This window comes from Moschus berezovskii, chromosome 9, assembly GCF_049115385.1.
Source record: "Moschus berezovskii isolate FMDL1 chromosome 9, NW_MosBer_1.0, whole genome shotgun sequence".
Taxonomy (NCBI): domain Eukaryota; kingdom Metazoa; phylum Chordata; class Mammalia; order Artiodactyla; family Moschidae; genus Moschus; species Moschus berezovskii.
The window spans coordinates 102,125,146-102,152,661 of record NC_142468.1 but is presented as its reverse complement, the minus strand read 5'-3'; the positions used below and the strand labels follow the sequence as shown (position 1 = coordinate 102,152,661).

At 38.7% G+C, this 27,516-nt stretch overlaps 1 protein-coding gene and 1 pseudogene across 8 annotated transcripts in view; one reads left to right on the top strand and one right to left on the bottom strand.

Annotated features, from left to right (window-relative positions):
* Positions 1-27,516, top strand: part of LOC148776751 (olfactory receptor 11G2-like) — a 56,286-nt gene that overhangs the window by 709 nt on the left and 28,061 nt on the right. For 2 of the 8 annotated variants that reach the window (XR_016038303.1, XR_016038304.1), the window contains exon 2: positions 3,432-4,194. The exons of 2 other annotated variants lie outside the window; for them this stretch is intronic. Coding sequence is in view for 2 of the 6 variants with exons in the window: in XM_088840058.1 (XP_088696184.1) it covers positions 22,847-22,955 (109 nt within the window). In the remaining 4 variants the exon portion in view is untranslated. Of the gene's footprint in view, positions 1-3,072; positions 4,195-22,819; positions 22,956-27,516 lie in introns of those variants that run through there. 4 more of the 8 variants (XR_016038301.1, XR_016038302.1, XM_088840058.1 and 1 more) reach the window with 2 other exon arrangements.
* LOC148776754 (olfactory receptor 11G2-like) lies at positions 14,042-14,977 on the bottom strand (annotated as a pseudogene).

Below are 27,516 nucleotides of genomic sequence, written 5' to 3'. Positions count from 1 at the left end.
GACTTCAGCCTTGGACAAATTAGAACTTCAAGCAAAGAAAAAAAAGCGGTCAAAGAAATATTTTAAATCTCAAACAGAAAACAATAAGATCTCTGTCTGTCTGAATTTATGTATATCTCAGTGTATTTTTTTCTGAGAGTATTGTTGAAGTTGTAAGTGAGTTCTGATTTAATTGGCCTAAAGAAAAGTAAGCACTTACAAATCAAACAATTCTAAATATAAGAAAAATTAACCTAAATAAATTTCAGATTCACATGAACTGGGAAGTATTCAATATTAAATATCTAGTATTAACATTTGTTTGCTAATATAATAAGGAAAGTAGGATATATGTTTTTAATAAAGACAGCATAAAAAATAAAATTATATTTTATAAAGGGAAGAGAAAGTAGGTCTGACTTAACAGGTGGCTGTTACAGAAAGTGATTAAAAAGTTTGTGGAAAGTGGACCCTGAAAAAAAGTTTTGTGCGTGGTTAGGACTAACTTTAAAATAAATTTCATTAAGTTTACCTAAATGAGTTTAAAGTAAGGTGGTACAAAATTTGAATTCGGCCTTTCTCTCTGTTAAGGGGACAAACTTTCTTCAGATGTTAAACTGATTTAATAGTAGATTCAAGTTTCTTTATCTCTTAATTGATCTGTTCTATATTTACCTTTGAAATCTTTTGTTACTTTTGGATAAGTAAATAACTATTATTTCACAGTGACTTATATGATCATACCTGACTGAGTGTTATAAACCCTTTTGACATTTATTGGCAAAGCTTCCTAAATAACTTGACTTCCAGCTAACTTTGGGGTGCTTCAGAGGGCCCCTGAGACATCCCAGAGAGCTATTAAGCAACCTGGGTTCACTGGACATGTCCGATTGCATGAGAAGTACTGCTGAAGGGGTGATAAAGCTTTTTAGGTTATACTGTATGGTTGATGTTGCTAATAAGATATCCTAAAATTATGTGAAATTCACCTAGATTTGATATGCCCTGATAAATATGGTCAATTATAATTCTAGTTATCATATTAAAGTGTTACAACCAGGTTTCTTTGTCAATTGCAATAGAGTCAGATTTTAAACATTCCTTCTATGGTTTTACTCTCATGCTTTTAGAAGAATACTGCTTGTTCTTCAAAATTTATGGGAAAGACTTTCTAAGATTAAGCAGATAAATAAATTTTGTTATTAACAATAAGCTGGTACCAGACTGGAATTTGGTCTTCTCTCTGTTTAGAGAACAAAGTTTTCTTAGAATGCTCCTTTACAGGTTATGAATTTCTTTGCTTTTAAGTGATTTACATTTGTTTTCAAAATCTTTTTCTTACTTTAGTAAAGTAAATAAACATATTTAAGATTATGCTACTTGTAGACAAAGCTCATTCTGCTTCTACAGAAAAAAAAAAAAAAAAACCCTCAGATTTTGTTAGATTTTGCTATCTTGATGTCCTTAAAACATGGCAATAGTCTGTTCCTAAATCAGGAAATTAAAAATGGTTAAACAACAACTAAAAGTCAAACAACCAGGGCTATGGGAATCCTACGCGGCCATGTGGCTTTTCCCGGCTCCCTGACAGACCTCATTTTTATCTGATGGGTTAAAGCCTTTCCTGACTACAGTGTTAATGGCCTCACAATGAGTTCTCCAAAAAAAAGAAAAAATTACGTTTCAGTTTTGTTAATTAAGGTCTGTGCTGACTAAGACACTTCTGAGATAGTTCCTTGTTATGTTATATTGCTTAAAAGCTTAATTAAGGACTCTAAGATTGTTTCTAAAGCTTATCTCGGTAACCAATCTTTAGATAAAGGTCAGATGCTTCATGATGTACAACCAGGAGATTAACATTCGGATATAATCATTTAACTGAGTCAGATGACCTGGGGTATATGAGGCTATACACAATGAAAGTTCTTGACTTAAATTCTTGCTTGTGACTTTACTAATAACTGGTAGCTATATTATTGTCTATGTAGCTTGCTTCAGAAGATTATTTCTTGTTACCAAATGTGTGACTGAGCCTGTGATAAAATGCTGATATGCAGTTCCATATGAGATCAATATTGTAACAATGTAGCTCTAGATATGAGAAGAAACAAGAGGAAATATTTTCCTGGACCAAGAGGCTAGTAAGACAGGTATGGTCCACAGGCTTTTGCCACTTACAAGGCCTGGTCTAGTGACAACACACTGAGTGGGCTGTCAATGGAATCTTTGCTCGACCTGGGAATGAGCCTTCCCAGCACTGCAGGACACAATGACCATGAAATGCCCCCAAAACCTGGTCAAATATGTGGCTATGAAGGGGTCCTGCTGACTGAAAGTTGGCCCTTGCCAGTTGCCTCCACAAAGATTAAATCATGACCATTACAAGATGCTGACCTTCAGCACCACCTTGACAGTTCAGGGTGGAGATGCAAAAATAAGGCATTCTGTGCTCTGGGGGTAAAATAAAAAAACAAGCTTTCAGATTATCAGGTGTTTTCAGGTAAAGATTTTTATGAGTACAAATTCTTGCATCTTCTCATACCTAGAGAAACACTAATTTCATGAATCAGTGTCTGGACCTGGTTCTCCTGGCTAGCCCCTCAGCAGCTTTCCTACATCTATTAATCTTTGGGTCATATATCTTTAACTTTCTTGTTAAGTTTGTTTTTCCAAGTAGTAGTGCAACAAGAATATCCCCCGGCCAACACCAAGACAAGGCTAGAACAAGCTGCCTTATCATTCTGTGCACTCTCATCTCCCTCCGTAAATGCACCCCTAGGTCCTCATGCTATTCTCCTTTTGAGATCTTATATGGGAGACCACCCCCAGTAATAAACAACTCAAGGAAGACCATCAGCAACTAGCTGAACTGAGGTGTCCTGATACCTCCAGGCCCTGGAAAAGTCTTCTCCATATCGCCGGAGAAAGCTTAGAAAGGACACCCATTCCTTTGGGCAATTGGGTTCATTCTATCAGCCAGGATATGAGGTATGGGTTAAAGATTAGGACAAAAAAAAAAAAACAAACAAACACTTCAGCCAGTTTGAAAAGGCCCTCACACGGTTCTCCTGGCAACCACTACTGCTGTTAAAGTTATAGGTGTCATCCCTTGGATCCACCACACCAGAGTCAAGAAGGCAACTACTTCCTGTGATGAGGACACCTGGAAAGCATTCAGCACCCCCAAAACCGCCTCAAGGTCCGGTTCCAAAGACAACGGCCCTCACCCACGAAGGACACTGAGCCCTGCTCTGGTCACTCCGGAATCTGACGAGTCAATGCACGGCAGGAGCTTGAGCATTCTTCAGCCTTGCTCCAGCCACACTCCAGCAGCTGGCGGGTCAATGCAGGAAAGAAGCTTGAGGATCCAGCTAGCAAAATATCAATGGATTTTCATTGTCAACCCTAGCCTCTATCCCTAATTGGTATTATTGCTGTGCTCTTCATTACAGGACCAACTAGACTCCTTGGCTGAGGTGGTTTTACAGGATAGGAGAGGGCTAGACCTACTGACAGTTGAAAAGGGAGGACTATTCCTCTTTTTGAATGAAGAATGCTGCTTTTATGAAAACCAATCAGAAATAGGGACATCGCCCAACAGCTAAGGGAACAAATCACAAACAGGAGAGAGAAACGAGCTAATTCCTGGGGTAATTGGAACAATATTTGGAGCTGGGCATCGTGGCTTCTCCCTTTAACAGGTCCTCTTTTCATGCTGTTTGTGGCACTCTGGTTTGGCCCTTGTATTCTCAATGATATTACCCAGTTCATAACCCCTCAAATTGAATGCATAAAGTTACAAATGCTAAGAGCTCAATATAGCCCCCTAAATGACTGGGAGCTCTGAATGTCCTACCAAAACATGAGATGATGCTTTCTGCAATGAGTGATAGAAGCATCAAGAGAGGGAATGAAGAAGAAAAGTTAAAATTTTACATAACCTCCTGCTTCTTCTGCCTCTGTAACTCAGCTTGCTCCTTGCAAAGTCTGGATCACTTAGGTCTCAGAAAGTGGGGACTCACAATACTAGAAACTGGCTCTTATCTCATTCACCCCTGTACTGTTTTTTGCAATCGCCCAGCCCCCACAAGCCTGCAAATCAACTTAATCAGGCCTGTCCGTGTATAAAAATTCTGCAACCCCTTTGTTTGGGGCTCAGAGCCTGAAGTGTTAACTTCTCTGGGCCCACCGGCATAATAAATGTGAGTTCTCCAACTCCCCGAGTGTGGTGCTTATTTTCTCGAGTACTGGTTTCTGAATCATGTGAGACATGACGATTATATTCAGTTGAAAAGAAAGAAAGAAAGAAAGTCTTTTGAGAGGGTGATGGACCTTGGAAAAACACACATTTCCATGATCAGTGATGGAGGCAGAATATCAATAGCATATAATATGAAAAGATTTGAATACAAGAAATTATGTTCACAGAACAATCCAAGAGTGGAAGTTAGAATATCTGTAAAGATATAGTCAGATATTAGGTACAAAGATAGGGCCTCAAAGCAGAGGACTCACTGCCAGTCTGACTCGTTTGGGCTTAATTTGCTAGTCAGTGGAAATCTGGAGCTGCTCTAGTAGAACAGTAAAGTGATCAAGAGTTTATGGAAGCTGCATTCACAAGACAATTCACCAGACAATTACAGGCTGATGAAATCAACAAGAAATTATTAGAAAGCTGTTTTGATAACTCAAGGAGAACGGGTGAAGAACCGGACCATGGGTAATAAATGTGCAAAAAGATACCAGGGTTGGTTTCAAGAGATGGGCAGTGGTAGAAACCTAATCTCCTGGTCTTTAAAATAAGCAGAGGTAATTAAATATTGCTCAAGGAGCACAGGAGGAAGACAGAAAAGAGAGATCTTACTTTTCATTTTCCACAGTAATATTCTTTAGCTGTCTTCTGATTGTCCTTCACCTGGGATGCCTCGGAGCAAACAGCCACCCTCAGCACAATAGACACATGCTCAGAGCCCTTCAGTTCCCATAGACCAACACACTGAACAGACACTCCTGTTTTTGTCTTTGGGTATGTCTCAGAGGGCTTTCCTGGTGGCTTAGACTGTAAAGAATCCTACTTGATTCCCCAGTCCCATTTTCTTTTGACTCTTTTGAATCTCCATATTTCATTAAGTAAATTAGCTTCTACTTACAAAGTTTTCTTCTCTCACAAGCCACACAAAATGGGTGTTGATTTGCTATGTTGTCATCCGTGTGAAAGAGAACAGAAGACAAGAGACTCATCTACATTATTGCCCAAGTCTTCAAGAAAAAAGTTTCCATTTTCCTGTCTGCTAAAAATACAGTTCTTTTGAAGACAACTTGTAAAACACAAAATGACAATTTGACAAAAAAATTGTTAATTCCACGTCTATTAAGATTTTTGTAATAGGAACAGTATTTGTAAATGAAAGCAATCATGAAAATTTATGCTTTCTCATGTTAATATACAAAATAAAATGGACATCAAGACATAGGAAATAAGTGACTGTTCCATATGCCCATATACATTTATCCTCATGCTTCCCAGGAGTCCAAGGTGTCAACTCCTTTGTAAAACATCTTCAGGTACCTTTCTTCACAAAGATTCCTTTCAGGTTTTACTCAGAGAGTAGAATATACCACAAATCTCTCTGCTTCTCATTATTTATTCCTTCCAGACTCTGAAGCCTGTCTCTGGAGATCTCAACCCCAGGAGCAATGGAAGCAATTAATAAGCATCATACAGACTCAAGAACGTTTCATCTTCAGTGATGATCAAACTGGAGATAAAAACCCCATGCGTGTGCACACGCTTATATGTAGACTCACGTGCAAACACACGTACGTGCAAACACACACACACACAAGTGTTCTAGGCTCACACATTATTGCCCCCTCAAGAGCTGTGTCTCCTAACTTTATAAATTACTTCTTAGCTAACAAAGGTTTTTGACATGATATGTACCATTACCTTCAACCTTTGTTAGACCTAGAGTTTCCCATTCTTGTGGTCCAAATGCAATTTAAAGATCTCATCCACTAAATCCAAAATGAGCCTGTTAAGTATTAAAACAGGAAAAAGGAGTCCAGAAGGGTGGTGGCTAAAAGACAAAGAAGGGAAAGGCCCCCAAACAAAGGAAGGTCCAAGGACCAGAGTGAGGACCTCAGGGAAAACAAACAGCACTCCTGGCTAGCTCAATCTACATAGGGCAGACCCAGGGGGAGGAGAAAAACATATAAAAAGAGGAGCCAAAGGACTGGGGGTCTCTCTCTTTCTCTTCAGTCTTTTGGGTCGGCATTCCATCACAGCTCGAGGATGTATTTTCCTTTATTTTCTAAATAAAACTGAGCTGTAACACTGATCTGTCCAAGAGCTGTGACACGGTCTATCCGAGGGCTGTAATGTTGGTCCATCACTTCAAATTTTTGTTGTGATGAGACAGAACTGAGGAAATCACACACACACACACAAGCCTATCCCACAGAGCTGTCTCTATTCCTTACAAAACTCCTTATTTCCACATATAGGTCAAACAAGATAGGTATTGGTCAACCAAGAAGTTGAGACATTAATTGTATCAGTTCAGTTCAGTTCAGTCGCTCAGTCCTGTCCATAACTGCAACAAATCCATTTTCTCTTCTTCAACTCAACAGTTTTTTTCAAAGCCTTCCTTGCAGCATAGGTGTGCATACTTGTTATGATGTATTTAAAGCTGATGTGCAATACTTCAGGCCTTACCCATACAAAATCCTTGACGATCTCTGATGTGATTGAGCATGTTGACCCAAGAAACTGAGTTTTGAAGATGGCAAAGCCCAAGATGGAAAAACCTAAGTTCCAGAATCATCACATGAAGAACAGTCTCCTGTGGAGTAGGAATACCTGTTTGGGATTTAAATGAGTAGTAAATAAACATCTTTCAAGCGACCCACTACAAAAGAACTTTGTTTGGAGAACCAAAATGTAACTGACTGAATCAAATATTTATATTTTGATAAATATATAAAGAAATCAATCCATGGTTGACTATGTGAAATGAAAATATCTCCTGCCATGTTAATAAACAAGAAATGTCACAGCCTATTTCTTCAAAATGTGAATCTGACCTCAAAATGTGAATCAGTTCAGTCGCTCAGTTGTGTCTGACTCTTTGTGACTCCGTGGACTGCAGCACGCCAGGCCTCCCTGTGAATAAGGACTCCTAAAATTGTAATCCAGAAAATGCTGCCACCCTTACAATGATTGCTGAGGTGCGGGTAGGGGTGCTGGGGGGCAGGGGAAATGCAAGAAGCAAGTTGAACCAGGAAGCAGGATTGGCCTGGGATAGCTGAGGTGCATATGAAAGGAATGAATTCAGTGAGCCCAGAGGCTTGCCTCTTCCCATACATAGAATGCTTTCAAACTGCCTGCTCCCTTTGTTCCCCTCCTGCCTGTCTCCTGAGCTCTGAGTCCTAAACATTCCCACCAAATAAAATAACTGTCTCCTTTCAGGTTGTGGCTATATTTTTTAAGCCGACAACTGTATCATAGTGTATATATGTACAGAATAATTCCATCCAACTTTCTAATTTACCATAACAGGGAGAAATTAAGGAAACTGTATATGAAAAACAAATCCAGAAAAACAAAAATTTTGAGTCATACAGTGAATATATTTTAAATTTTGGTCACATTGCCCTCCAAAAAGTTCCAGGACTTTCTTCATTAACGTTACCTTTCCCTCTGTTCTTAGCACCAAAGCTGTGTACTGTGCTGCTAGCCTGTTTCTTCAAACCAGACTTTATAAATAAGTGTAGCAACACTATTTCATGCCTCCAGTGTGATGATCTATGTCGACGTCAACTGAGAGAACATGAACATACCCTTAAGTCTATCTTTTCCTCTAAGGTGACCCAATGGCTACCATTCAAACATTCTAGATCCTCAAGAACACAGAGCTAGTGATCCCCCCAAATAAAGACCTGGGGAACTGTATTAACTATTCACAAGCCATTATAGAACCAAGGCAATTCTCATGCTAATTCAATGTGCACGCATTGGGGGTATATGATCCTTCAGAACTCATTGGATCTGTTACTAACTTGACTCTGTAACACTCTGAGACATCAGCAGTATTTTTAAGGGGAATTGTGAAATTCTCAGAAGATTGAGATAATGAAATTAATTTGAATTCATCTTCTCCTTAAAGTTAACCTGATAGCTTATGACATACTTGGTGAGAGAAGAAGCTGTTTTTTGGCATTAAACAGAATAATACCTAAACTTAAAGATGCCAGATTTTCTAAAATGCAAATCTTGTCATCTCTTTTGCTTTCTATCCCTATATATTTCCTTCCCACCTATGGGATCAAGTTCAACATCTTTAGCATATCTAACTTCCTGCATGTTTAAGTTCATCTCCTTTCAGGAGCCCCACACTCACTGTGTAATTCAGTTATATATTAGGAATGTTCTATATGCTTCTTTTACTGTTTGTAACATTACCAACCACCATCATTCCCTGACTTCTATCTAGAAAACTTCCAACTCATCATTCAAAACTCAGCTGAAACATCAGCTTCTCTGTGAGCACTTTTCTGGCACTTCCCACCTACACCCCCAAACCTGTACTCTTAGTCCAACACTGCTCTGTGCTCTGGCACCTTATGCATTCCTCTCTCTCAACAATTTTTTTTTTAAATTGAATTGTTAACACATCTGTGGCCCCACAAGTCAAGAGTTCCTCCAGAACACCTATGCATCTCAATGTCAAATGTACTACTTAGAACACTTAGACCTCTTAGTTCTTTGTATAAAAAGGCATATCCTCTGGTCTATATACCACCATCAGCAAGACTAAAGAGGAGGCCGTAAACTCTTGCATCTCCTAATAAGTTAGCCTCTTCTCCCTCCCTACCAACCCCTTTCTACAACCATCACTGTGGGAAACATCAATACAATTCCACTGTGCTATTTTTCTCAAAGTGGCCCTGACCTGACTTTACTGGCAGCCCTCCTTGTCTCTTTTGCCACTTCAAGGTTTTTATTCCTCTCTCTTCTCTAAAAGTTATGTTTTGAATTTCAGCCTCCCTTCAGAGGAAGAGGACAAAGAGGAAGGGAGAGTAAAGAAAACACAATAAGTCATTTATCTAAAGTTACTTATGAAAGCTCCTAACCTCCTAATCTTAACTTACCACACTTCCACCCACTTTCATTACAAAGGAGGATGCAGGAAGCCAAGAGCTACACTGTCTAATATGGTAACCACTAGCTATATGTGGCTACTGAGCACCCGAAATGTGAATCCAAGCTGAAACATGCTGTTAATGTATATAAAATTCACCCCAGTTTGCAGGATGAAAAAAAATGAATGCAAGATATCTGGTTAATAATTTTATATTGACTACATGTTGAAATGATGTTTTAGGCTGGTAGATTATTAAAATGAAATTTACTATTTCTTTTTAATGTGGTAACTAGAAAAATGTACCTTATGCATGTTGTTTGCGTGTGTGGCCCACCTATTTCTATTGGACAGCTCTGCTTTAGCCTTACGTGTCCTGAGAATAGAAACAGAGGAGGCGCTCTCTTCCTCCTTGAACTCATACACATCAAAACTGTGGCTGACAGTGGAGGAGGGTGAATCCAGTTGGCTCAGGTAGGAAGTATTTCTGAGATTCAACACAGGCTCTGCCTGGGATACCTGAAGAGTGGGTAACACTGGGCAGCCTCAGAGAAAATTCTTTCAGGTGTCAAGAGTTTGCACATCTCAGGTGGACTTGACCTTACATACCTATCTCAGATGCAAAATTATTCCTTTCTTTAAAGTTATTCCTGGTCAGTTAGTACAGTGTCTAACAATTATGTGCACAAAGGGTGAAAGAAATTCCTGAGGCGGAAATCTACATTTGGAAGAAGGGGAGAGACTTCCTTGCTCTGTCCTCCAAGGTGCCCTTTTGGTTTACTCTTTGATGACAAAAGGGCACCTTGAAGGACAAAGCACAATTAGAGTTGGGGAGTGGAGATGTAGTCATGATTTCAAGGGAAATATCCTACCCTTTGGGCTTCCCAGGTGAAACTAGTGGTAAAGAACCCTCCTGCCAATGCAGGAGACATAAAAGAAATGGGTTCAATCCCTGGATCAGGAAGATCCCGTGGAGGAGGGCATGGTAACCCACTCCAGTATTTTCGCCTGGAGAATCCCATGGACAGAGGAGATGGGTAGGCTATACAGTTCATAGGGTTGCAAACAGTTGGACATGCCTGAAGAAACTTAGCATGTTTGCATGCATCCTACCCTTAGTAGCTTTTTCTACTGAGAAAAAGTTGTAACAGCAACATCATGGAAGAAAATAAAGACAAGGTTGCAGCTGCAGAGACTGCCAGAAAAAGCATACAGTGGAAGTGTGAATCAATAATAATAAAATACAGAAAAATTGACACTGGTAGTATGCCTTGCATTTTTAAGTTATTTTTAACTATGGTAAGATACACATAATGTGACACATTACAATTAATTTTTTTAGTGTACAGTTCTGTGGCATTAAATACATTCACATTGTTGAGCAACAATTACCACCATTCAATCTATAACTTTTTTCTTCCAAAACTGAAACTCTAGATTCATTAAACAACAATTCCCCATTTCCTTACCCCAAGCTGGTGGTGACCACTATTCTAGTTTCTGTCTCTATCAGTTTGACTACTCCAGGAAACTTCTATAAATGGAGTCATACAGCATTTGTCGTTTTGTGATTGGTCTATCCATGTTTCTGCATGTTTCAGAATTTCCACTCTTTATTAGGTTGAATAAATATCACACTGTATGTATATCACATTTTTTTCATTCATTCATCCATTGATGAGCATTTGAGTTGCTTTCATCTTTTGATCATACTTTGGTATGATCAAACACTTTACAGATATTTTTAAATGATCTTTCATTTGGTCCATATTGGCTCTTAATCGCTTCAGTCATGTCCAAGACTGTGCAACTCTATGGACTGTAGCCTGCTAGGCTCCTCTCTCCATGGGATTCTCCAGCAAGTATACTGTAGTGAGTTGCCATTTTCTTCTCTAGGGGATCTTCCCAACCCAGGGACTGAACCTTTGTCTCTCACATATCCTGCACTGGCAGGCAGGTTCTTTACCACTAGTGCCACCTGGGTAGCCATTGATCCACATAAAACCCCCCAAAAATATTCTTTTAAAAATTTGGAGTGAAAGCTTCTTGCTGAGGCAGAACCAGAAGACAGTCCTCATCAATTTTGTCCAACAGATAATTATTATTATTTTCATAAGACAAGGAAATGTAGGGGAGTATGCCAAAAAATTCTCCTCTTGATTTGCACTTACGCAGATTTCTTTTGAAGTTCAAAACTTGTTTTAAATAGGCACTTTTTCTTTATATAAAATAAAAGAATTATAATTTAAAAGATAAGAACCATAAAATTCATAGAAGAAAACACAGGCAGAACACTCTTACCATAAATCATAAAAGCATCTTTTTGGGATCTGTGACTTACAGCAAAGGAAACAAAAGCAAAAATAAATAAATAGGACCTAATAAAACATAAAACTTTTGTATAGCAAAGGAAACCATTGACAAAAGATAAACACAACCTACTGTATGGTAGAAAATATTTGCAAATGATATGACCAACAAAGCAATTAAAATCCAAAATATATAAACAGCTCATACAACTCAATTTCAAAAAACATCAACCTGATTAAAAATGGACAGAAGACGTGAATAGTCATTTTTCCAAGATGATATCTAGGTGGCCAACAAGTAGATGAAAAGGTACTCAGCACCACTAATCATCAGAGAAAGGCAAATCAAAAAAACAAATGAGACATCTTTTCATACTTAACAACATGGCCACCATCAAAAAGTCTAGAAACAAAAATGTTGGCAAACATATAGACAAAAAGAACGTTTGTATGCTGGTGGTGGGACTGTAAATTGGTGCAACCAATTTGGAAAACACTTTGACAAAAAGTAGAACTACCATCAGTTCAGTCGCTCAGTCCTGTCCGACTCTGCGGCCCCATGAATGGCAGCACGCCAGGCCTCCCTGTCCATCACCAACTCCCGGAGTTCACTCAAACTCAGGTCCATTGAATTGGTGATGCCATCCAGCCATCTCATTCTCTGTCGTCCCCTTCTCCTCCTGCCCCCAATCCCTCCCAGCATCACAGTCTTTTCCAGTGAGTCAACTCTTCCCATGAGGTGGCCAAAGTATTGGAGTTTCAGCTTTAGCATCAGTCATTCCAACGAACACCCAGGACTGATCTCCTTGAGAATGGACTGGTTGGATCTCCTTGCAGTCCAAGGGACTCCCAAGAGTCTTCTCCAACACCACAGTCCAAAAGCATCAATTCTTTGGCAATCAGCTTTCTTCACAGTCCAACTCTCACATCCATACATGACCACTGGAAAAACCATAGCCTTGACTAGACGGACCTTGGTTGGCAAAGTAATGTCTCTGCTTTTTAATATGCTGTCTAGGTTGGTCATAACTTTCCTTCCAAGGAGTAAGCGTCTTTTAATTTCATGGCTGCAATCAGCATCCGTAGTGATTTTGGAGCCCCAAAAAATAAAGTCTGACACTGTTTTGCCATCTATTTCCCATGAAGTGATGGGACCAGATGCCATGATCTCAGTTTTCTGAATGTTGAGCTTTAAGCCAACTTTTTCACTCTCCTCTTTCAACAATTCCATTCCTTGGTATATATTTGATGAAAAAGAAAATGTTAATTAAAAAAGATATACGCAACCCAATGTTCATAGCAGCATTTTTTCAGTAGCCAAAATGTGGAAGCAACCTTAGTGTCTATCAACAGATGAATGGATAAAGAAGATGAATATTCTATGTATGCTACTGCTGCTGCTAAGTCGCTTCAGTCGTGTCCGACTCTGTGCAACCCCACAGACAGCAACCCACCAGGCTTCCCCGTCCCTGGGATTCTCCATGCAAGAACACTGAATATACATATACCTAAAATGTGTGCATGCTGCGTGTTCAATCAATCATGTCTGACTCTTTGCAACCCTATGGACTGTAGCCCACCAAGTTCCTCTGTCTGTAGGATTCTCCAGTCAAGAATATTGGAGTGGGTTGCCATTTCCTCCTCCAAGGGATTTTCCCAACCCAGGCACTCAGCCTGCATCCCCTACTTCTCCTGCATTGCCAGGAAGATCCTTTAGCACTGAGCCACCTGGGATTCCTTAATGGAATATTACTTAACCATAAAAAATAATGAAATCCTGCCATTTGCTACAACATTGATGGACTGGAGGGTATTATGCTCAGTCTAATAAGTCAGACAGAGAGAGACAAATACTGTATGTTATCACCTATATGTGGAATCTAAAAACAAGCAAATGAATATAACAAAACAGAAACAGACTCACAGATACAGAGAACAAACTAGTGGTTACCAGTAGAGAGAGAAGGAAGGGCAGACAGGCACAACAGGAGATTAAGAGATACCAACAATTATGTATTAAATAAGCTTCAAAGACATATTGCACAACGTAGGCAACTATAGTTGCTATTTTACAATAACTTTAAATTGAGCATTATCTATAAAAATATTGAATTACTGCTTTGTGTAGCTAAAATAATATAAAACTGCATATCAACTATACTTTAATAATAAAAATAATAATTTTTTAAGTTTGGGAAAAAAGAAACTGCTGAAACTCATACTTGGCAACAATAAATAAGGATAAATTTTGGTACAATTTTTATTGATAATAATATATTACCAACATTATAATAAAATATTTATTGAGTGCCAAGCACTGTTACAAATGTTTTCATATATTAACTCACTCAATCTCAAACACTCTTTAATGGGGATATGATTTAACTTCGTCTTCTCCAGTTAAAATTAGGAAAACAGATAAATAACTAGTCACTCAATCAGTAAATAATAGAAAAGACTTTGAATTTTAAGAAATTCTCCTCTGGAAATATTTATTTTAGATCTAGTAACATTTATTACTTTTAAGTATAGTTTTCCTTGACTCTTTACAACAGTCCTAAAAAGTTAGGACTGTTTAGCTCACCAAAGTGTCCCATTCAGGAGTTATTTCTAAAGTTTACCCATAATTTTCTTCAGAGCAACCTTCATCTCCTCATTCCTGACGCTGCAGATCAGAGGATTTAAAAGTGGAGTTGCACTTGAGCACAACATGGTCAGGAACTTCTGCAGCCCCGGCTGACCGGCTCCCCTGGGCTTACACACAGCATTGAGACTGAGCCGTGAGAAGGAACACAGCTGTCAGGTGGGAGGTGCGTGTGGAGAAGCTCTTCTCCCATGTGAGCCTTTGGGGACCTGAGCCACAGCTCGAAGTCCCAGAGTGCAGGACACAAGAGTGCGGAACCAAGTGACGAATGTGATCCCAGCACTGAAAGTGCTGCAAGTCAGAGCTGTCCTGGGGACAGGGACACATGATATGGCCAGCATCGCCCCAAGATCACAGAGGGAGTGATCAATGACATTTGAACCACAGAACGGAACTTGGGAGATAAGAGCAGCAGGTGTAACTAACCATAAGAATCCACCCACCCAGGAAGCAGACACAAGGGTTCCACAGACTTTCCTGCTCATTATGGTTGGGTAGTGCAATGGACGGCAGATGGCAACATATCTGTCAAATGCCATAAGGGCCAGGAAGAAGAGTTCTGTGGCACAAAGAGAGAGGAAGATGTGGAACTGTAGGATACAGCCATGATAGGAGATGGTCTTGGTCTTGGATAGGAAGTTGAACAACATGCTGGGCACATTGGAATGGATGTAGCAGATCTCCAGGAATGAGAAGTTGGCCAATAAAATATACATGGGAGTGTGGCGTTGCTGGTCCCACCACACAGCACAGATAATAGCACTGCTGCCCAACAAGGTCAAGAGGTAGATGATGGAGAATAAAACAAAAAGGAGAATCTCTATTTCTTGGCTACACAAGAAACCCAGCAGGATGAATTCATGAAAGGTAGCAGTGACACTCTTGTTATGCAAAACATGCATTTTCCTCTAACCTGTAATGTGCACAGACATAAACAGAAGTGCATGTTAAGGGTCTGTTTTATTCAGTTTTTCATGCCTCAATTTCTCATTGGAAGTAAGTGGCATTATAAGTAGAGAATAAACTGGAATATCAGTATTTAGTCAATATGAATAATTTTTCTCAAAATAACATTGATATAAAACAGAATAGCACCACTGATAATATTACTTAAATATTACTTCACTTTAAATAGTTCTTCTAGAACATTTTCTTCCAATTTTAGCCTGTAAGAAAAATAGAGATAGAAATGAATCATTAAACACCTTAACTGGCCACCTTTGTTTAACTCAAGTAGCACTAATAAGCTTCAGAAATGTAGTCATTAAATGTCACTGCTACCATTAAGCTGGACGTGGATTATCTATCGTTTTGATAATCACTACAAGGTCCATAAGCTCTCCTCCCTATTTAACTAAAATACTATAGACTCTTGGTAAATCAAATAAATACACTAATTTATTTATGCTTCCATTTTTAAAAAACTTACATTCCCAATTGATTATGTGAAAAATACACCTTGCTTTAAAAATTACTGTTATGTTATATAAGTACGGACTTCCATGATAGCTCAGTTGTTAACAAATCTGCCTGTAATGCAGGAGACCCCGGTTCAATTCCTGGATCAGGAAGATCCTCTGGAGAAGGTTTAGGCTATCCACTCCAGTATTCTGGCCTGGAGAGTTCCATGGACTACAGTCCATGGGGTCACAAAGAGTCGGACACGACTGAGCAACTTTCACTTTCACTTATATGGGTATAATAGCCAGAGAAGTTTGAACCTAGAGGTTTTTCAGAAGCTATGAATTGACAACAAAGAAAGCAAAATATGGAGGTTACACTACTAAGTTAGAGGCTGTGCTGTGCTTAATCGGTCAGTCATGTCCAACTCTTTGCAACCCCATGGACTGCAGCCTAACAGGCTCCTCTGTCCTTAGGGATTCTCCAGGCAAGAACACTGGAGGGGATTGCCATGCCCTCCTCCAGGGGATCTTCCCAACCCAGGGATTGAACCCAGGTCTCCTGCATTGCACTGTTTCTTTACCGACTGAGCCACCAGGGAAGCACAGGGATATAAAATGAAAGAGAGTTCATAAATAACCGGAGGTTAATTCAACAATTCCCAGTTTAAATTAAGGAATATAGCATGTGCTTTAAAATATTTAAATTGTTTTAATTTAATTCCAATTATCCTCTGTGGAGTGCCCTTCATTCACATTTGCTATGCACTTTCAGTTCCATTTGCAAAGTTTGCTAGTCTACTATTTTTAAAAATCATATCATATACTTTAGCTTTTAGTTAGAATAGATTTTCAATCCACTTATTTTTCTTTCCTTATTAATTTATACTATTTCCCCTCAATTTTCATTTTAAATATATAGGGTTTAGTTTAAAAATAATAATAATAAATAAAGGAAGGGCTCAACATTTTAATGCTTCCGAAGTGCAAAGTCAAAGTGACTGTTTAAGAAGGCAATGTAAGTTGTATCACAGTTTAATTTTAAAAAAAGAATAAAGAATCAGAATTCAAGAGGGCTATAATGAAGTCCTGGATCTTTCAAAAACAGTATTTATAACCTGGGACAAGTGACTCTCTCTTTCTCTCTCTCTGCTTCAATATCTGCATCTGCAAAATCAGAGTAATATCTAGGTTGCTTCCATGTATTATTGTAAATAGTGTTGCGATGAACACTGGGGTACATATGTCTTTTTCAGTTGCGGTTTCCTCAGAGTATATGCTCAGTGGTGGGACTGTTGGGTCTTACGGTAGTTATTTTTATTCCTAGTTATTTAAAGAATCTCCATACTATTCTCCATGTATCAAATTACATTCCCATTAACAATGCAAGAGAGTTCCCTTTTCTTCACACTCTCTCCAGGATTTAATGTTTGTAGATTTTTTGAAATGGCAACCCACTCCAGTGTTCTTGCCTGGAGAGTCCCAGGGACGGGGGAGCCTGGTGGGCTTCCGTCTATGGGGTCACACAGAGTCGGACACGACTGAAGTGACTTAGCAGCAGCAGCAGCAGCAGCAGCAGCAGATTTTTTGATGATGGTCAATCTGACTGCGGTTAGGTGATACCTCATTGTAGTTTTCATGTGCATTTCTCTATTAATAAGTGATGTTGAACATCTTTTCATATGTGTATTAGCCATCTGTATATCTTCTTTGGAGAAATGTCTGTTTAGGTCTTCTGCTCACTTTTTGATTGGGTTGTTTGTTTTTCTGGTATTGAACTGCATGAGCTGCTTTGTATATTTTGGAGGTTAATCCTACATATACAATGGACTATTCAGTTCAGTCACTCAGTTGTTTCCGACTCTTTGTGACCCCATGAATTATAGCATGCCAGGCCTCCCTGTCCATCACCAACTCCCGGAGTTCACTTAAACTCACGTCCATCAAGTTGGTGATGCCATCCAGCCATCTCCTCTCTGTCGTCCCCTTCTCCTCCTGCCCCCAATCCCTCCCAGCATCAGAGTCTTTTCCAGTGAGTCAGCTCTTCCCATGAGGTGGTCAAAGTATTGGAGCTTCAGCTTCAGCATCAGTCATTCCAATGAACACCCAGGACTGATCTCCTTTAGAATGGACTGGTTGGATCTCCTTGCAGTCCAAGGGACTCCCAAGAGTCTTCTCCAACACCACAGTCCAAAAGCATCAATTCTTCGGCAATCAGCTTTCTTCACAGTCCAACTCTCACATCCATACATGACCACCAGAAAAACCAAGGCCTTGACTAGATGGACATTGGTTGGCAAAGTAATGTCTCTGCTTTTTAATATGCTATCTAGGTTGGTCATAACTCTCCTTCCAGGAATAAGCGTCTTTTAATTTCATGGCTGCAGTCAGCATCTACAGTGATTTTGGAGCCCAAAAAAATAAAGTCTGACACTGTTTCCACTGTTTTGCCATCTATTTCCCATGAAGTGATGGGACCAGATGCCATGATCTAAGTTTTCTGAATGTTGAGCTTTAAGCCAACTTTTTCACTCTCCTCTTTCACTTTCATCAAGAGGCTTTTGAGTTCCTCTTCACTTTCTGCCATAAGGGTGGTGTCATCTGCCTATCTGAGGTTATTAATATTCCTCCCAGAAAACTTGATTCCAGCTTGTGCTTCTTCCAGCCCAGCGTTCCTCATGATGTACTCTGCAAATAAGTTAAATAAGCAAGGTGACAATATACATCCTTGACGTACTCCTTTTCCTATGTGGAACCAGTCTGTTGTTCCATGGTCAATTCTAACCGTTGCTTCCTGACCTGCATACAGGTTTCTCAAGAGGCAGGTCAGGTGGTCGGGTACTCCTATCTCTTTCAGAATTTTCCACAGTTTGTTGTGATCCACACAGTCAAAGGCTTTGGCATAATCAATGAAGCAGAAATAGATGTTTTTCTGGAACTCTCTTGCTTTTTCCATGATCCAGCGGATGTTGGCAATTTGATCTCTGCTGCCTCTGCCTTTTCTAAAACCAGCTTGAACATCACGTGAACGTGACGTTCACGGTTCACGTATTGCTGAAGCCTGGCTTGGAGAATTTTGAGCATGACTTTACTAGCATGTGAGATGAGTGAAACTGTGCGGTAGTTTGAGCACTCTTTGGCATTGCCTTTCTTTGGGATTGGAATGAAGACTGACCTTTTCCAGTCCTGTGGCCACTGCTGAGTTTTCCAAATTTGCTGGCATATTGAGTGCAGCACTTTCACAGCATCATCTTTCAGGTGTTGAAATAGCTCAACTGGAATTCCATCACCTCCACTAGCTTTGTTCATAGTGATGCTCTCTAAGGCCCACTTGACTTCACATTCCAAGATGTCTGGCTCTAGGTCAGTGATCACACCATCGTGATTATGGTCGTGAATATCTTTTTTGTACAGTTCTTCTGTGTATTCTTGCCACCTCTTCTTAATATCTTCTGCTTCTGTTAGGTCCATACCATTTCTGTCCTTTATCGAACCCATCTTGGCATGAAATGTTCCCTTGGTATCTCTAATTTTCTTGAAGAGATCTCTTGTCTTTCCTATTCTGTTGTTTTCCTCTAATTCTTTGCATTGATCACTGAGGAAGGCTTTCTTATCTCTCCTTGCTATTCTTTGGAACTCTGCATTCAGATGCCTATCTTTCCTTTTCTCCTTTGCTTTTCGCTTCTCTTCTTTTCACAGCTATTTGTAAGACCTCCTCAGACAGCCATTTTGCCTTTTTGCATTTCTTTTCCATGGGGATGGTCTTGGTCCCTGTCTCCTGTACAATGTCACGAACCTCCGTCCATAGTTCACCAGGCACTCTATCTATCAGATCTAGTCCCTTAAATCTATTTCTCACTTCCACTGTATAATCATAAGGGATTTGATTGAGGTCATATCTGAATGGTCTAGTGGTTTTCCCTATTTTCTTCAATTTAAGTCTGAATTTGGCAATAAGGAGTTCATGATCTGAGCCATAGTCAGCTCCTGGTCTTGCTTTTACTAACTGTATAGAGCTTCTCCATCTTTGGGTGCAGAGAATATAATCAATCTGATTTCGGTGTTGACCATCTGGTGATGTCCATGTGTAGAGTCTTCTCTTGTGTTGTTGAAAGAGGGTGTTTGCTATGACCAGTGCGTTCTCTTGGCAAAACTCTATTAGCCTTTGCCCTGCTTCATTCCACGCTCCAAGGCCAAATTAGCCTGTTACTCCAGGTGTTTCTTGACTTCCTACTTTTGCATTCCAGTCCCCTACAATGACGCGATGCCGGCTCTGAGCGTGCAGACAATGGACTATTCAGTTCAGTTCAGTTTGGTTCAGTCACTCAGTTGTGTCCGACTCTTAATCACAGCACACCAGGCCTCCCTGTCCATCACCAACTCCCGGAGTTCACTCAAACTCATGTCCATCGAGTCGGTGATGCCATCCAGCCATCTCATTCTCTGTTGTCGCCTCTCCTCCTGCCCCCAATCCCTCCCAGCATCAGAGTCTTTTCCAGTAAGTCAACTCTTCGCATGAGGTGGCCAAAGTATTACTTAGCCATAAATTGCATTTGAGAAAATTCTAATGAAGTGGGTGAACCTAGAGCCTATTATACAGAGTGAAGTAAATCATAAAGCAAATATCATATATTGATGGATGTATATGGAATTAGAAAGATGGTACTGATGAACCTATTTTCAGGGCAGCAATGGAGACACAGACATAGAGAACAGACTTATGAACACAACGGGTGAAGGAGACGGTAGGACAAATTGAGAGAGTAGCACTGAAACATGCACATTACCATATGTATAATAGATAGCCAGTGGGAATTTGTTGTATGACACAGGGAGCTCAAACCTGGTGCTCTGTGACAACCTAGAGGGGGTGGGATGGGGTGGTAGGTGGGAGGAAATTTCAGGAGGGAGGGGACATATGTCCCCTATGGCTGATTCATGTTGATATATGGGAGAAACTAGCACAATATTGAAAATTTATCCTCCAAGTAAAAATAAATAAATTTTTAAAAATCAGAGTAACAATATCTACCATGGAAATTAATGAAACATTAAATGTAACATATTCTTAAAGCACCTAGCCTAGAGTAAATAAATGTTTAGTGTGAGCTCCACTTATTGCCCTAGTTATCATAAGCAAAACATGAGCCCATTGATCTGATTCTTCCTTTAAAAGTATCTGTTTGAACCTAAAATATAGCTTCCATACACATTCTTATCTCTGAGTATTCAATCTAACAAATTATATGAGTTCAATGCACTTCTATGGTGTTAACTTATAATGGAAAAAATGTCTTAAAATCCCATCATATATAACTCAGAATGAATCTCTCAAAAATATACTCGAATTCCCAAATAGCGCATGAAATTTGCTCACTGAAATAATCACTTTAATAATTCCTTACCTTTTGAATTAAACCCCTTTTGATAATTATCTATACAATGCTTCTGTTTCTCTGATCCGCAACCTATTGGTCATTATTCTTCTTTTAGTACCTTCCACAAAGCGGTTCAGCTACAGATTTGTTAAACAGACATTTATGGGTTGCTTGAAAAAAACCACTATGAGGAAAATTTCCATTTTAGTTAAAGTTTAGAAGTCCAGGCATAACTTTATCCTTTACTGCCTTGTATATGTTAAAGCTAGGAGAGTAGAACTGGAGTTGCATCCCTTTAGTCTGGATTGATAAAGCTTTTTTCACCCAGAGAACAGCTTCAAATTATCCAGGTTTTTAAAATATTTGATAGTTAAAGAAAGACAGAGTATTCAGGAATTCTGTTCCCTCCTCTGCCTGCTATAGGATTCTTCCTTCATTCCCTCTTGTCTTCCCTCCCTTTCCCAATCTAGAATGAGTAAGAGCTAGTAACATGGACCACCCTCCTCTCCTCCAACCCGAACCTTTTCATCTTTTTCAGCATTCACTTGAATGAGCACTTTTAATAAAGGTGACGATAGACAGGACATGGTGCTACAATAATACAATACTGATCACTGAGGTGATTGTGGCCTGGATATGATTACAAGTAAAAACAGCAAGGTGATTTGGAAAGGGTGGGAAGCACTTGGAATGATGGAAAGAATTTGGAGGGGATCTATGGCATAGAAAGTAATCATGTGGAAATTCTACTACTAGGAGAATAATTATACAATCAGAGGAGATATTAAATAATGAGATCTTTCAAGGAGTTATTCACAATGCAAATGACTAAAACTGGTTTAGGAATTTTTAAGACAATAAAACCTGAAGTCTGAGACATTTGAAAAATTTTTCCATAGTGGATTTCCCTGTATGTTAGGATTATTTCAAAGAGAAATGCTCATTTTCACGGTAATTTTATCAAAGAAAAAAAACCCTAGGGCCTTGCCCCATCTGGCCACCTTGCACTGATAAAATACCACGCACTGAAATTCTCAATTAACTGACCACCTCAAGACATCTATTCATTCATTTAATACATAAATAATATCAATCTGTTGTGTGGAAGACAGAATAAAAGGAGGGATTCATTCACACTCACTCTGATGAGGTATGTCCAACCTCCACTAGAATTCAAGGGTCCTGTCTGCAGAAGAAGGCATACATTCCTAGCATTCAATCACTTCTGGCTTTGACAGGATTATTATTTAAGGAAAATCCATCTCTTTTTTCTCCCCTCCCCTTAATGTGTTTTCTTTCTCCTGAGGACCCACACAAAAGAAACACTGGGAGATGTCCTGATTGCCCTCTAGGATACACAAAAATTTTTTTTAATGAGTCTTGAAAAGAAAGCAATTTGGATGCACAATCTCTGACTTACTGGAAGTATATTCCTGTGACATCTCAGACTTGTTGAGGAATATTCTGATCCTAAAAAAGCTTCACTTTATCCATAGTAAAGTTCTTCTGAGAACAACTGCTCTAGATGAGAATGGATACAGTTTGGTCAGATCAATTTCCCTGTGAGCATCACAAACTTGAAAGTAACTTGTTTTTTAACTGTTATCACAACAGATAAATGATAAATACATGAACAATGGAAAGGGGTCACATATTCCATAACCAGCACCCCTTCTTCTTTCTTCCTTTTTCTGATCTTTTGGTGACTGGCATCTGGTTGTTGATTTTTAGGGTAAAAGAATATCATGGTACCACAGCTGTTCAATTATTTTTGGCTTCTTAATAAAGACTGATGTATCAATATAAGATAATGATGAAGGAAATTGAAGAAGGCACAAGTAAATGGAAAAATATTCCATGGGTCCATGTTCATGGATCAGAAGTAATATTGTTGAAATGTTCATACTCACCAAAGCAATCTATTCAACCAAGGCATGTGTGCTCAGTCATGTCTGACTCTTTGCAGCCCCATAGACCATAGGCTCCTCTGTCCATGGGATCATCCAGACAAGAATACTGGAATGGGTTGCCATTGCCTTCTCCAGGGGATCTTCCTGACACAGAGATCAAACCTGCATCTTCTGTTTCTTCTGCTTTGGCAGGTAGGTTCTTTACCACTGAGCCACTTGGGAGGCCAATTTGCAGACTCAATGAAATCTCTCAAAATTCCAATGGTACTTTTCACAGAAATAGAAAAATCAATTCTAAAACTTGTATGGAACCACAAAAGGCACCAAAGCAATCTTAAGAAGGAAGAACACTGCTGGAGGCATCAAACTTCCTGATTTGAAACTATATTGCAAAGCTATAGTAATCAAAAGAGTATAATATTGGCATTAAAAACAAACACATTGACCAACAGAACAGCATGGAGAATCCAGAAATAAATCCATGAGTGAGTGAGTGAGTGAGTGAAGTCACTCAGTTGTGTCCAACTCTTTGCAACCCCATGGACTGTAGCCCACCAGGCTCCTCCATCCATGGGATTCTCCAGGTAAGAATACTGGAGTGGGTTGCCATTTAATATTTGACAAGGGAGTCAAGAATGCTCAGTGGAAAAAAGGCAATCTCTTCAACAAAAATTTGAGAAAATTGGATAGTCACATATAAAAGAATGAAACTAGACCCCTATCCTACACTTATCACAAAGATTAACTAAAAATGGATTGAATATTTAAACATAAGTCCTGAAGCCATAAAAACCCTAGAAGAAAACACAAGCTTCTTGACATGGATCTTGGCAATGACTTTTCAGCTATGACACCTAAAGTATAAGCAACAAAATCAAAGACAAACATGAGGTATGATATCAGACTTAAAAGTTTCTGCACAACAAAAGTAGCAATCAACAAAATGAAAAGACAACCTATGGAATGGGAAAAAATATTTGCAAACCATGTATCTGATAGTGAGTGAAAGTTGCTCAGTCGTGTCCAATTCTTTGCGACCCGATGGACTATACAGTCCATGGAATTCTCCAGGCCAGAATACTGGATTGGGTAGCATTTCCCTTCTCCAGGGGATCTTCCCAACCCAGGTCTTCTGCAATGCGGATGGATTCTTTACCAGCTGAGCCACACGGAAGCCCAAGAATACTGGAGTGGATAGCCTATCCCTTCTCCAGCAGATCTTGCTGACCCAGAAATTGAACTGGGGTCTCCATAAGGGGTTAATATCCAAAATGTATAAAGAACTCATGAACTCAAGAGGAAAAAACAAACAATCCAATTAAAAACTGGACAAAGAAGCTGAATAGGCATTTTCCCAAAGATTTATGAATGGCCAACAGGTACATGAAAAGTTACTCAAAATCACTAATCATAGAGAAATATAAATCAAAACCACAATGAGATATCACCTCACACCTGTTAGAATGGCTAGCATCAAAAAAGACAAGAGATAACAATTGCTTATCAAGGATGTAGAAAAAGGGACCTTTGTCCACTCTTGGTAAGAGTGTAAATTGGTATGCCATTATGGAAAACAGTATGAAGGTTACTCAAAAAGTTAAAAATAGAACTACCATCTAATCTAGCAAGTCTACTTCTGAGAATATATCTAATCTAACAAGTCTACTTCTGAGAATTAAATATATATATATTTGACATTGTAATTTTCCTTTAAGTAGTCTACTCTAGGGACATGTTCTAATATTAAACAAAAATTTAAGCCCAGTGATTTTTATTGCATTATTTTAAGACCAGAACATTTTAAATAGCCTAAAAACCCTAGGGAAATGATATTAAAACAACACTCAGTGTTATGCAGCTTTAATAGTATTTAAGAGAGTTTTAGTTACATGGAAAAATGCAGGCTATAAATGTAAGCAGAATACTAAGTGCTGTATGACCTCATATGTATAAATTTTTACAACAAAAAAGACCAGAGGGAATAAGCCAAGTTTTAACTTGAATTATCTGTGCTTGAAAAAATTGTGAGTAATTTTTTAGCTCCCTGAATTTCTCTGACTCTTCCAAATTTTTGTTTAAACACAAGTTACCTTGATAATCAGAATTTTAAAAAATTGCAACAGTGATACCCAGCACACAGGGTGTTGTAAGGATTAAATAAAATGAGTTAAATATAAGAATTTGTCACAGTATCTAGCATAAGATATCAATAGCAATTGTTTCCCATCTTTGACAGGTAAAGATGGAAGGTAAATAGTTTACTATTTAAGAACTCAGGCTTCACTCTCAGAGAGAACTGAATTCAGATATTGTCATCCCCATTTATTAAATGTTACAAATTATTTAATTAACATAAGCTTCAATAGCTTCCCTATAAGTAAAAATAATAGTACATCTAACCTATCAGATTGGGAAGGGATTAAATGAAATTATTCATAAATTTACTCATCTTACTGCCTGACATGTAACAAGTCTTCAGTAAATATTAACTGCTATATTTGTATGCCAAAGTACAAGGGTAGCTACAGGCATGGATAGGCTTTTGAACCCATGTAATGAATTAAAAAATAAAAAAATAACTGTCCCTTTAATCAAAGAAGCTCAAAATTATATGGCAAATGCATAGCATCAACTGATAGAGTGGAATCATTGGTCCATTATGAGAAAAGGAGTATCAGATGTTTGAAACAACCTTAACAAAAGATGAGTCCCTGGGGTAATGACCATCCCAGCTGAGGGAATCTCAGCAAAGAGCCCCTTTAGGGAAACTGGCTTTGGCCCAGCAACAGTTTCACTGGGGACAAGTGGAAAATTCAAGCTTTCATTCTTACTACTGCTGGATGGGGAGCAGGGGAAACACATCTTTTTCAACTTCCAAAAAACAGAAAAATATTTCCCCAAATGCTCTGGAAGTGAAAGCACAAGGGAGAGAACTCTGAGATCCAAGGGAAATGAAGAGCAGAGGAAAGGCTTATCTGCAGACACTGTTTCCTATTCTAGTAAGTGCCTGAATCAATTCCTTCAACAAAGGGCATATTCATGAACATGGGACAGAGAAAAATATGTGTTATATTTTGACAGTGGAAATGTGAGTTGGAGAAAGTATCTTTCTACCTGTCTGGTTGAAAAAGAAACCATTACATTCAATTTTATCAACTGTAAAGGTGAAAGAAAAGAAAAATAAGTATATTGCCTTTATTTAATCCTGTCTAATATCATCATGATTTTTTTGACTTTTATTCTAAACTACAATATTCTCCTTAAAATTTTGAAGAAAATTAAAACCCAAAATGGAAAATGGTATCATTTTCCTGTTTTTTTTTTTTCTTTCTTTCTCAAGGAAGAAAAGTATTACCTGATTGAGGATAAGGTATGCTTCCTTCAAATGGGAAAAGACTAATAACACGAATTCTCTCCAGAAGCTAATGGCTATCATTTCTCATGATGTTGCATTTGATTTTTTTAAACTTAACTTCTAATCCGTGTCCTAGGTTTATGAAATGGCATTGGCCACTTAAAGTAAAATACAGCCTTTAGGATGCCCCGCTGGCAATCTTCCCTTTCTCCTCAACCTTGGCACAGAGACTTACTTCATTGACTTTAAACCCAAGTAGCGGAGAAGGCAATGGCAAGCCACTCCAGTACTGTTGCCTAGAAAATCCCATGGATGGAGGAGCCTGGTAGGCTGCAGTCCGTGGGGTCGCTAAGGGTCGGACACGACTGAGCGACTTCACTTTCACTTTCCACTTTCACACATTGGAGAAGGAAATGGCAACCCACTCCAGTGTTCTTGCCTGGAGAATCCCAGGGACGGGGGAGCCTGGTGGGCTTCCGTCTATGGGGTCACACAGAGTCGGACACGACTGAAGTGACTAGCAGCAGCAGCAGCAGCAAGAAAGTGAGAAATTATATCCTGCATGGTATAAGTCACATATGACATAAATAATGGGCTTCCTAGCAACTTGTAACATTCCAGAAATAGCAAAGGTCACAAAAATTGGTTAGGGTAAGTGGAAGATTCAGAAAAGTGCCTTCAAGAATAATAATTTTTAATGTTTGTCTTTTAAGTTTATAAAAGTAATGTATGTTATTTATAGAAATTTTAAGAAACACAGACATGTATAACTAAGAAAAGTATGCAACCTATCATCTGATCTTGAAAAACTTACCACTATTAATTTCATTTTTTCCAGAAATTTTTTACTTTTACTCAGTATTATTTACTTTTTCTAAAGAAGTATATATAAAGAACTACATAAACTCTTGCTACACAAAGAACTCTATAAAGTATGGAGGACTTTATAAATTTTTACTACTCAAAGAATTAACATTACCTTATTACTTATTAGAAATTTAGAATCCCAAACCCCGTCCACTCCTTCTGAGTCAGAATCTGTATTTTAACATGATTCCTAAAAATTCTTATGCACTGTATGAATTTTTTCTACACCTCTAATTCTTATTTAATGGGTATAAATGCTTTAAAAGCTCTGAGTATTTCTAAATTGCCAGCCAGAAAAAACATGTACAAGTTAATATACTCTCCAACAGTTTTTCTAAGTGTCATTTCATTGCACCTTTATCAACTCTGGTATCATGATTATTCATTTTTGTTAATCTGAAAAATCAAAATTATGTATTTCATATTTAAATTAGTGACCTTTATCTGGAAATGTGGAGTTATAGATTTAACTACCACAATTTACACTGAAACTTATATTAACTTAAAGTGCCTCTTAATTTTACTGAAAAC